Below are 11,834 nucleotides of genomic sequence, written 5' to 3' on the forward strand. Positions count from 1 at the left end.
AAATACATATAGTTGGTTTTACGCCTGGCTATCTCAAAATTGTGACTCCCTCAGCCTTTCATAACATATAGTACTTTTGTCGGCACTATTTACTTTTAGAGCTGGTCCTGTGTTGCAACTAGACCTCCTTTCACATTTTTCTCACATTTGTTTGGGGAAAAAAAGATAGGGGTATTGGTTAGCGAATATATATGCGAAATTAATATGCGAAAATGTCGCACAGACCTTTTATGTGATTCGATGGCGCTGTGCATGGCTCAGCAAATTCTTCCGAGCTGGTAATCACCGCTCCGGGTTGATGATCAGTATTCCGGACTCAAAATTGAATGTATGCTAACCAGAGATAAACACAATCATGACAAGAAATACTAATAATGAATTTGTTCAAAGCGAAATACTTGAAAATCAACTATATGAAGTTCTTTTGTACAAGAAGATGGAAGTATTAGCTATTCAGGAGCGCATAGCCGAAAGAAAACTTGGTATTAATGACAATGCAATCCAAACAGCATTGAATCAAAGCAAGAAAGCGGAAATACTTGATTATTCACTTGATTATACAAGTAAACTATTGTTTGATTTGGTGGAGAAAATTATATCGATAGAGGAGGATCTTGAGACTGGTGGCCACCCAATGCTTATTATATTACATCGATATAGAAAAGATCTTATGGATGTATCAATAGGGGAATTTTCACTTAGGGAAAAATAAGTGAAAAATACCATTTGCTTTTATATCTGGAAGCGGATATAAGCATGATTCAAGCTTATCTTGATATTGTCGGTTATACTAATGAAGAAACGATAAAAGAAGATGCTGAGAAAGATGTGAGAGCATATCAGTCACTGGAAATGTCACAAAAAAAGTGGGCAAATTTTTTTTATTAAAGGTCGGCAAAAAAAAAATTGTGGCGCAGTAATATCTTTAAATGTATATCACATATATATAATTTAAGTTGGCTGAAATTAACTAGATCGGGTTAAATTTGCCGATCAATAATTAATAATTCCGGCCAAAATTTTTGTAATGCTGGTAAATTTTATAATGCCGGCCTAAATTTTGCGAAAATTAAAAAATAAAGGTATAACGTAACACTACATTTTTATAATATGACGTTTAAACTTAAATAACAAAAGTAAAGGCACATGACCTCTACTTTAATTTTATTAAAAAGTTTTCTTATAGCGTTTATTACCTGACTTGGATCTCTCCTGGAAGTTGACATACTTTTTATTGTTAAAAGTAACGAAAAGTAGAAGAAACTTTAGAATTTATTAAACGCGGTAAGAAATTTAAAACTCTAAACCAATACTAGTAGAAATATATGTATTTTTCTTACTTAAAAATTCAATAAATAACCTTTTTTTAATTTTAAATTTATTAGACAGTTATTTGATAATGAACCCAGCAAATAATGATGAGCTTTTTAACGAATATGAGAGCTTAGAAGGAAATTTGGTAGCTGATGAAGATTTGGTAGATAAGGACGAAGTTTTTTATACTTATGATGAAAATTATGAGGATATAAGTGACATAGAAAATAATAATAATAATGAACCTTTGTTTGAATTAGATTTTAATACGCTCACGAAGGTTAAACAATTTACTCAACAAAATACTTCTGACGAAGAGGATGAAAGTATAACAAGTGATACAGAAAGTAATTTTTCTGAATCAGAATCTGATGAAGAACATGATGAAATTATTACTCAATTAAAAGATAAACAAGAATTAAGTCCATGTGTAATAATCGATGTATTTGAAGGTAAAATTCAGCGATGTAATTCTACAACAAATTTAAGAAGACTTTGGCAAATGGTTGGTATGTGGCAAATTGATGAAGAAGAGATTAAGAAAAAGCATTTTTCAATTAAAAATTTAGGTGTCTGTTATACACACTTTATGTTTGATCAAAATAAATTACATATAACAAATTTAAAGCAAACTAAAGATTATACTGAAAGTATTATTCATCGTCGCCGTTGTTTATTTTGTAACAAAAATAAGTTTTTTTTTAGTCGTGGTAAAAATTGTATACATCATTCATATATAGTTATGGGTAAAAATATTCAAGTTCCTTGTATAGGACAAAAAAAATGTGGCGCTTTGCAAGAATACCATCCTCTTGTAATTTCAACAGAATCAAGTAAATATGCACGATATATATGTATGGTGTGTTATGAAAAAAAGGGTGGGTATGTTTACCAACGTGTTGGACGAGGTGTAAAAGAAGATCCAAACTGTGACAATATGTCACATCATGAAAATGATATTAAAGAAATATTAGAAGCAATCGGACATTGGATTCTTAATATTGCGACTTGTGAAAAATCAATGTGGCAAAAAAAAGTTTTAATACATTTAGTTCGTGTTATTACTCAACTTAATCAAGAAAAATCTAATAATACATCAGATATATTAATACCATTGGCAGATACAAAAACTGAAATATCTTCTTTATTTATTATTCTAATTATTCTTGCTTTAATGAAATTTAATTATAATTTAGATAAAAAATTAAATCCTAAAAATCTTACACCAAAAAATTTTTTTGAATTTGGAGAAGCATTAGCACATTCAACAATACTTGCAAAAAATGAATTAAAACTTCATAAAAAATCGCTTGAATCACCTATTTCTATAGAAGAATATTGTGCATCATTTCCTTTGTGTTTGGTACAATTTTATAATGGTCTTCTAGAAACTCTATATAAAACAAAAAAGAAAATTATAGACTGAAAAAAAAAGCATCGTGAACAACAACCAAAACCTCTAAATTATGATAATATTAATAAACAAGTTACATTTTTTGTTTTAATAATCTTAAATATTGCATTTAAAGGATGGAATATCTGGTTACCTCGAACAATGGCAAGTCTTTGTCATAAGCCAAAACTTTTGTCATCTTTGCAAGGGATTTTAAAAATAGTCAATATTACTAGCCATACTCAAAGACACGAACGTAACTTAGAAAAAATTCGCGCTCTTTTAGTGGATCCAACTAGTTGAATTCTTCATGGAGAAACTATTTGGAATCTAGGTATAATTGACAATATAGATTTTAAGGAAACTACATTTGGCTATGGAAACATTTTTGATGCTATTAGAGGTAATTCACATGCTACATTACGCATGTTATTTCAATATCAATTACCTGAATTACCTGAAATTCTGGAAGTGCAAGAAATAATTCATGATCAGCAACAACTTTTCAGACAAAATTCTTTTTCACAAAAAACATTTCATACTTTTAATTTAGTTTTTGAAAAACTGCTTGCCTTTAGTGAAAATTTTACATACCAGTCAGATTTTGATGAAAGTGATATACGTAATCAAATTATGACATATTTTAAAGTTGGATGTAATTTTTCGCCAAACATCATAATTCGTAATTAACAGTGCAGGACCATGCGTGAGTGATTCGCAATACGTAAATGTTTGAAGATGTATGAAAATGAAATTAGTATTGGAAATAATAATTATATTAATGTTGTTGCTGATGAAGCAATATTTAGACGTGGGATTAGTTTTTGTAAAACAAATAATAAAATAAAAATGATACTTGGGCAGTGGCATACAAGTAAAGATATGATGTCTACGCTAATAACAATATTTTCAGGCTACGGTATATTTAATATGGCAGGAATATTAGGCGTTCAATTTTTGGATAAATTGGAGAAGGGTGTAGATTTTAGGGCTACTTCAAAAGTACTGGAATTAATTTGGATTGCAATTGGGCTGGCAATTCATTTATATGCAAAAAAGAAAGAAACAATTATTAAATGATATATTAGAAGAAAATAAACTTATAAAAATTTGGTACCTATATTTTCAGTGGGCTAGTTACTGGCGTGCACATTGGTTTGGAATCCGATGGGGTATTTTTGATTTACAGCATGAAAGCTTAAAAGCCTTTTCTCCATTATTTTCCATTGCTGGTAAATCAAACTATGCTAGATCCGTAACACACCATATTTATTGTATTGAGAATAATTCTAGACTTCATGCAATGCTTCGTGTAGCACCATCCGTTAATTTAACAAACCCTGGACATTTTTTTGCATATGACGAAGCCTTGGAAACAGATGGCGTTAAATTTGTAAAACAGAATGTAACAAGAATTCCTACAGATTCAGAAGAATTAAAGTTAAAAATAAAAGCCACCCAATTAGAAAAAGAACGAACAGATATGTTGATTTGTGATTAAATTGATGATTATGTTCAAAGTTCCAAGCCACATAATATTCAATCTCGAAAGGAAAAGATTTGGGAACTTGTACATCAGTTGATTAATGCATTTGAATCTGAAAATCCTCTCAAAAATCCAATATTTGAATTCTGTAATAATTTGAATAATAAAGGAATTGATCAGTTAGTTGCTGCAGGACCCCGGAAAATACATATACAGGTCACATTTAAGTTTTGGCGAATTCATGAAAATTTAAGGGGTAGTCATAATTTTTAGTTTTGGCGAATTGTATGAATTTTCTCATAATCATATTATACGTTTTGGCGAATTGAATGGATTTTCTCATAGTCATATTATTCGTTCTAGCAAATTTATCCTGTTTTGGTATTTTTTTTTTTTCACCCTTTCTCACGATCAGAAGTATATATTTTGAAACCAACTACGCGTTTTTTTTACAAAAACTAAAACTTTACTTTTATAATGTTGAAGTGGAAGCATACTCGAACTCGCTTAAGTGATAATAAATTTTGTGCAGCTATTATTAATAAACGTGAAGTATTTTGCAAATGTGGACAAAAGGTTATTCTTGATAACGACTATGATGAGAAAAGGCTTAACGAACATTCTAGAAACTCTAGATGTAAAATAAATAACCAAAAACGACAACTTGGTTTACCTGGTTTGTTTCCTGTCTTACCTAATCCTAAAAAAGTAAGAGAAGACTTAGAAGACTCATCACCGCCACCACCGCTACCATCACCGCCATCATTTCCAAATAAACCATGTCCTGGACTCCATTCTGAACAAATTGTTACTTATATTAATCGAACACCAGCTACATATGGAGGTGCGTACGACGACGAAGTAATTGGAAAAGAAATGTTTCCAAATAAGTTTCCAAATAAACTACCATTTAATTCTAAAAAGCTCAATAAGGAGGAAATAACCGATTTTAATCAGCAAATGATTGTTGAATCAGAATGGTTTATTGATCGTCTTAGTAAGAAAAATTAGTTAACCGTATGACGATCATTTATCAATTTATTAATACTGACGTTTAATTTAGGAATGTGCGTTCGATCAGTCAACTGTGAGAAAAAAACTTATGGGCAACCCTGTTCACCATGTTCCCATATTTATTTTAATTCAACTTTTTTGAATCGTTTGCATTGTGTAGTTCCCGATCCAAAAAATACTAAATTTACACCGAAATTTTATTATGAAAATAATCCGTTATTAATATATCTAAAAAATGGTCATATTAAACAATTAAATGAATTCCTTAATACCGAGGATTCATCTGTAGGATTTTGGATGGAACTTGCTAATAAAGCTGTTCAAGGTGCATTTGACCAAAAACCAGTATTTAAAGGACTTTGCTATATTATGTTACAAGCTGCAGAACGTAAAGAACAAGAAAAAGGCTTACGAAATCTCAAATATCCAACTGAATTTTTAAATTTTCTTATAGTGTTGGGAAGTATTAGTTTAAAAGCATTGGATTTGTTCCATCAGAATTTAGCTGGTATGACAATTCGTACAATAAGGTAATAATGATAGTACAATTAAAATTATCTAATTAGCATGATTATATCTATAATTAAGCATAATTTTTTATATGTACTATATAGGTATCATAGAAGTATTTCTGAAGACGCTATTAACAATCCCGATCTTTGTCATGAGAATGTTGCTCGATTTAAAAGGCTCTTAGATTCATTACACTATAAAGGTCCTGTTGTAGCTATGACGGATTGTACAATTTTAAAGTCCGGGTTGCAATATTCAACAAATTTAGGTTGTATTGTTGGATCAACTCTATACTGAAATGATTGCAAAATTGAAACCTATGATGATATATATAAAAAGATTTCTGATATCAAGCAAAGAAATGCGATTGCAAAATATGTTAGAGTTTACGTTCTTCAGGTAAATTTATTAAAAAAATTGATTTGAATTTTAATTACTATTATTAAATTTAATTGATTTAAATTATTAGGTACCTCTTCCAAGGTTTCCACCCGTAATTGTGGCATTAATTCCAACTGGAAATGACAGTGCTAATAAAATTTTAGCACTTCATCAGAAACTTATTGATATCGCAGCAGATTTTGAATTACCTATAATTTCTATCGGATCAGATGGTGCTGCTGCTGAATTTCAGGCACAAAATTTACTACAATCAATTAGAACAAGAAACCGTGTTCAGCATCGAAATTCCCGATATGGAATTAATTTCAACTGTCCTGTATTTCCCAAAGTTGGACCTATAGTTCGTATTCAGGATCCTAAATATGGGAAAAAAACAGCAAGAAATGCAGCTATGTCTGGTGCTCGTTTACTTACATTTGGTAATTCTACAGTACGATTTGATCAGCTGTTAACGTTATCTTTTCAAGAAAATAGCATTATGTATAAGCGAGATGTAATAAAATTGGACCGTCAGGATGATAATGCTGCGTATAGAGTATTTTGCTCAAAAAATTTGGCACAAGTATTAGATGGAGAAAAGGGATTATCATCTGAATTTTGAGGATTATTTGTATATCTCTTTGTTATGGGTATGTATAATGTATTAATTTTAAAATCTTTTATTACTTATTTTGAAATTTGGTTTATTAATTAATATTAATTTATTTTAGGTGAGCTTCTCGATAGTTACCTTAATCGAAACATTACACATTATGAGAGGATCGAAATGGCTATGACAGCATATTTTTTTTTACATTTGTGGAAGTATCATATCGAGACTCTTAGTGATCTTTATCCTTCATATATATCTATTTCAAAAAACTTTTTAGCAATGCAAACTTTTAATATTATGATTAGTTTAGTTGAATCTTTGGTTCTTTTAATTAAGATTCACAGAGATTACTATAAAAATATACCTTTATTACCATGGAAGATGGCACCGAATCTTGTGAACATATTTTTGGAATTTCTCGACAATTTCGTTCTGATTTTAATTATTTGGAAATTCTTCAAATGGTTCCAAAAATTAACCAATATCTTAGGTCTGTTCAATCAGATAATTTGCTATTTAGAAAGGAAAAAATTGTACGTGAAGGTAAATTTTATGATTAACATATATTCTGTGATTATTTTTAGTGAAATTTAAACATTAATGACAAAAAGCAAAAAAAAAATTATATTATTTTTTACTTATCACGAAACTTACATTATTATCAGGTTATGACTTTAATGAATATGCAGAAATTAATCTTTCAAACAATAATCTTGAATGTTTACGGTATTGGCCATCTGATATTGAAATTGATAATGCAATTAGTATAGGTTATAAGAGAGCTATTCATCTAGCAAAATATTTGGAAATGACAGCCGTATCTGATGCTTATTATTTCAATATTCATAAGAGATTTCCGGATTTACAGCTTGATGATTTTTAGGATGATAATCCAAATCCTAGAATTATGGATAGTAATGATGAACTTAATGTGGATAATTTGTCAACTAATCAATGTATAAATCACGCAATATCTAAAATGAATATAAATCGAGAAGAAGAAATTAATTCTGATGATTCGCAAATTACATTTCTGATGGAAAAAAATTATAATTGTCAAGTAATTGTAGAACTTGTAGAAAAATTACCTGACATTCCATGGTTTCCAAATGGTAAATAATAAGTAATAACAGTAATTAATTCTTCATTTTATTGCTAATTTTGTATTTTATATTTATAAATAGATCCTAAATTCAACTGTAATTATATATTGGATGGTGAATTAAATGTTGATTTTTTTTTTGGATTTACGTCAAAGCCATGATGCCTATACGAATAGAAATCTTGAACGAACAAAAACTGTTTTTAAAAACAATGAAAATAATACTTTAGATAAACTTGATGTTAATATAGCCAGTAATTTGGTTTCATATTTAATGAAAAATGATGATTCTACCTTGACTAAATCACGAGAAAATAGATGGAAATCAAATAAAAAGACTGATAATAACACAAAAGGTAAACTAATCTATTAATCGTTAATTGTTAAAAGATGAATTTTTTTCATATTGTTTCTATTTTTAGATCATCCACGTGCTGATAACTCTGCTTTTTTACCGTTACAAATCAGATCTTTCGTAATAGCTAAATTTGACAATACATTTTGTGTTGCTCAAATCATTGCCATGTATGAACAAAAGTCCTTGATGCATTCATATACTGATACTCCTGTTTCAGATCTCAAATCTCTTTCTTATGTATCTATGAAAATTTTCTTTCATGTTAATGGTGCAATTTTTTCAGAGATTCGGGATCATCATTTTTTAATTTTTTCTCATACTAAAGCTTCTCATATTATTCATCATTTGGTATTAAAAGATGTTATTATTAGTGAAGAAGCATTAATTCTTAAAGGACAAGCAAAGGAATATTTTAATGCACTCCTTAAAAGTAATAATAAATAAAATCTTAATAAATATAATAAATAAATTTTTTTTCTACATATTTATTTACATATAAAAATAAAGTCATGCTTTAGTTTTGGCGAATTAATACTAAATTTGTATGTAATAATTCAATTTTTGGCGAATTCAACTGATTTTAAGGGTAGCGAAATACCCATAATTTTGTGCAGATTATTTATGACCTATATATGTATTTTCTGGGGTCCTGTTGCTGCATATGAAATTGGTATTAAAAGGTTGCAAACAATAGTAAATCAAGAAATTCTTTTGACAGAAAATTATACGACTGTTGGAAGAAGAGCAAGGAACATTACACGCGTTACACTTGCTGATATTGCTAAAATGAAAAAAGAAAGAAAAATAGAAGAAAGGGAGGAAAGAGAAAAGGCGAAGAAAAGTGGAAGGGGAAGGGGAAGGGGAAGGGGAAGGGGAAGGGGAAGGGGGAGAGGAAGGGGGAAGGGGGAGGAGGAAGGGAAAGAGGAAGAGGAAGTGGTGATGAAGAAGCAACTACATAACATATTATACAAATAATTCTTTGATTAACACGTTAAAAAAACTATTTTTTTAATATATACAGTATATAATAAAACTTTAAATTACATAATAATTAATGTAATACAATTAGAATTAATAAAAAAAAAATTATTAAAAAGTAATTAAAATACTTTGATCATCCTACGAATTTGCTAAATCAACCTATCAACCTACATGTTTATTATCATTCTAATATTAAAAAAAACATTGGTCTACGCGAAAAAATAATAATTTTTAAAACAATTTATACAAAGAAAAGTTATTGACTTACGGTTGCAAATAAAAGGATGTGTGGCATCAATCATTTAATATTCTTATCCTTTGAATGCTTAGAAAGAGAGAACAAAAAAAAAATTAGTGAAAATGTAACCCAAAAAAATATTATACAGCTTATAAAAAACTATAAATTACAAAAAAAAAATATCTTTTATTTATCTTTTTACCGCATTTAACTTTATAAAAGTTTCTTACCATAGTAAAAAATCGGGGTTTTCATCCTTTACGTGAAAACTGTCTAAATAACCACTTTTACGACCTTAGAAAAATTTTTTCCTCTTGTAGATTTACATATATCTATACTGTTAGAAATGTATTTTTCTACATATCCCAACTTGGATCTTGAAAACCGCTCATTTTTAAGGTGTTTTTCTATAAAAGTAAAAAAAAAATTTTTTTTTATAAAAAAAAAAAATAATGATAAAAATTGATAGAACACATGATGGTCTATCAACTTCATAATTTACATAAGCATGATGGTTTGGAATTCGACGATTGGTTACAAAATGAAGAGGTGCAATCAATGTTATACAAACTTAATTTAATATAAAAATGATCTGCATGTGACATTTCCAACGACTGATATATTCAAAAGTTTTAGACGTTCCAAGTTTGGTAATACAGAAATTCATCAATAGGGATAAAACGGTTTATTTTACTAGAGAGGGATTACTGTTATTTCTGAAGGTCTCTCCTCAACAATAGCATGAAGTTTTCATAAAAAATTCAGCTGGTACGGACCAATGCCCATGTCTAGAATATACTTCTCCGCTAATTATTTACGTCATATTTCAGCGAACGGACCAATTCACTATTTATTATAAAATTACTATAAATTAATTACGTCTGTCAAAATACATTACGTCTGTCAAAATAAATTTAATTAGTATTTTGTCATTTTGACGAAAAGTATAGTCTAGAACAGGTTAGTTAATTTATATTTTTTTGTCCTTTGCATAGTAATTTTTATAATTATTTGGAAGAGATTGTCCAGGATATAAGTCTTTTCCTCTCAATTCAATATGCTTTCACAGAATAGGTGCACCGCATCTGTACCATAATCGGGAAACAAATAGGGCGGGATAAAAAAATTTATCTACCGCTAGGAAATATAGAATCCACTCTAATAGTTCTGGTAAATTTATAACACCTAAATGTGCCATAAATAATATATGCTGTATCTTTAATCGAAAAAATGTGATTTTGCATCAATGATCACTACTCCGGACTATTGGTTGGACCAGATTTGACTTTGATATGGGAGGATCACAAAATTATCATCTATTGTTAGTGTCGAATTACACATATTTAAGCGTACACTATTTTCTCGCATCCATGGTGAGCCCAAAAGTATTTCAGGAAATTGATCAGGCCAATCTGGTCCAGTAACTATAAATTCAGTGGGTATGATTTTATGCTTCTCGCCATCATTTAAGATAATACGTAGATTAACCTTTCCTAATGTGGAATAAGACTCATCTAGAAACCCATATACTCTAGGAATACTATTGTCTTTTGCGTATGTTATTTTCACAATTTTTTCACTAATGAAATTTGCATTAGCGCATATGTCAATCCTAAATCAAAAATCTGTAAGAATTACCTTTTTGGGCTGTTCAAGATTCACCTCTCTTTCCCATATGTCATTTATACCGCTAGCATGTTTTAGATCTGGAAGATACTTTAAAATAAATGATATCAACTCTGATGGAAGAAGCTCAAGTAAATTCGATTCATGCATTTTTATATGATAGAAGAATTTTCAATCAGAAAATATGGTTAGTTATAGCACGAAGTGATAACTAGTTAAATCAGACTTTTTGGATCAGATACCTTCTTGGCTTCGCCTTATTATCAGATTCTCTCTTCGCGCATATTATTTTGCCTGGATCCACTTTCTTTTCTGGTAGCGCGTGATCAGAATTGAATTCCTCAGATGAACTGGACTCAGACGAAGTATTTATGGATTCTTTACTACAATTGCAATGTTCCATAGTAAATAGTTCGTCTACATTATCATCCAGTCACTTTACACATTCTTCTAGTAGTTTAACTCTCTTTTTAAGCTTTCTATGCCGAGAACAATAATGATCTATCCTTTTTGCTAGTGCTCTATTTTCACTGGAAAGTACACTATATACTTCTGCATTTTGCTCATTTAGTCCAAATGCCTGGGCTAATATTTTCGTATATCTAATAACTTCCTGCTCGCTAGCTATACTATCGGATGAATGCTTTTGATCGGCTATCATTTTCGTGATGTATTCTATATGCTAGATCTTGACTTGAACGAAAAAAAATAAAATTATGCATATTGATATCCCAATTCGATCCCTCTGGGATCCCTCTAACCCTTATATGTGAATAATGTGATTAGTTTTCATCGAAGAACATGAATGGGTTTGC

General features: G+C 29.6%; 8 protein-coding genes across 8 annotated transcripts; 6 read left to right on the forward strand and 2 right to left on the reverse strand.

Annotated features, from left to right (window-relative positions):
* Positions 1-355: 355 nt before the first annotated feature.
* OCT59_027726 (uncharacterized protein) lies at positions 356-712 on the forward strand (the record flags this gene model as incomplete). Its single annotated transcript, XM_025327462.2, has 1 exon — positions 356-712. One exon carries the CDS (start codon positions 356-358, stop codon positions 710-712), a length of 357 nt encoding a protein of 118 aa, XP_025171233.2.
* A 687-nt stretch (positions 713-1,399) lies between these two features.
* Positions 1,400-2,054, forward strand: OCT59_027727 (uncharacterized protein; the record flags this gene model as incomplete). Its single annotated transcript, XM_066137192.1, has 2 exons — positions 1,400-1,964; positions 2,020-2,054. The coding sequence occupies 2 exons, from the start codon at positions 1,400-1,402 to the stop codon at positions 2,052-2,054; spliced, it is 600 nt and encodes a 199-aa protein (XP_065993604.1).
* A 1,391-nt stretch (positions 2,055-3,445) lies between these two features.
* Positions 3,446-4,208, forward strand: OCT59_027728 (uncharacterized protein; the record flags this gene model as incomplete). Its single annotated transcript, XM_066137193.1, has 2 exons — positions 3,446-3,709; positions 3,837-4,208. 2 exons carry the CDS (start codon positions 3,446-3,448, stop codon positions 4,206-4,208), a joined length of 636 nt encoding a protein of 211 aa, XP_065993605.1.
* Positions 4,209-4,670: 462 nt separating this feature from the next.
* Positions 4,671-5,204, forward strand: OCT59_027729 (uncharacterized protein; the record flags this gene model as incomplete). Its single annotated transcript, XM_066137194.1, has 1 exon — positions 4,671-5,204. The coding sequence occupies one exon, from the start codon at positions 4,671-4,673 to the stop codon at positions 5,202-5,204; it is 534 nt and encodes a 177-aa protein (XP_065993606.1).
* An 877-nt stretch (positions 5,205-6,081) lies between these two features.
* On the forward strand, positions 6,082-7,597 carry OCT59_027730 (uncharacterized protein; the record flags this gene model as incomplete). Its single annotated transcript, XM_066137195.1, has 3 exons — positions 6,082-6,119; positions 6,204-6,541; positions 7,380-7,597. 3 exons carry the CDS (start codon positions 6,082-6,084, stop codon positions 7,595-7,597), a joined length of 594 nt encoding a protein of 197 aa, XP_065993607.1.
* A 24-nt stretch (positions 7,598-7,621) lies between these two features.
* On the forward strand, positions 7,622-9,149 carry OCT59_027731 (uncharacterized protein; the record flags this gene model as incomplete). Its single annotated transcript, XM_066137196.1, has 5 exons — positions 7,622-7,826; positions 7,899-7,931; positions 8,047-8,172; positions 8,239-8,604; positions 8,869-9,149. The coding sequence occupies 5 exons, from the start codon at positions 7,622-7,624 to the stop codon at positions 9,147-9,149; spliced, it is 1,011 nt and encodes a 336-aa protein (XP_065993608.1).
* Positions 9,150-10,656: 1,507 nt separating this feature from the next.
* On the reverse strand, positions 10,657-11,422 carry OCT59_027732 (uncharacterized protein; the record flags this gene model as incomplete). Its single annotated transcript, XM_066137197.1, has 2 exons — positions 10,657-11,005; positions 11,262-11,422. The coding sequence occupies 2 exons, from the start codon at positions 11,420-11,422 to the stop codon at positions 10,657-10,659; spliced, it is 510 nt and encodes a 169-aa protein (XP_065993609.1).
* Positions 11,423-11,452: 30 nt separating this feature from the next.
* OCT59_027733 (uncharacterized protein) lies at positions 11,453-11,680 on the reverse strand (the record flags this gene model as incomplete). The annotated part of the gene is made up of 1 exon (XM_066137198.1): positions 11,453-11,680. The coding sequence occupies one exon, from the start codon at positions 11,678-11,680 to the stop codon at positions 11,453-11,455; it is 228 nt and encodes a 75-aa protein (XP_065993610.1).
* Between the last annotated feature and the right edge of the window lie 154 nt (positions 11,681-11,834).

This window comes from Rhizophagus irregularis, chromosome 7 (genome assembly GCF_026210795.1).
Source record: "Rhizophagus irregularis chromosome 7, complete sequence".
Classification (NCBI taxonomy): Eukaryota; Fungi; Glomeromycota; class Glomeromycetes; order Glomerales; family Glomeraceae; genus Rhizophagus; species Rhizophagus irregularis.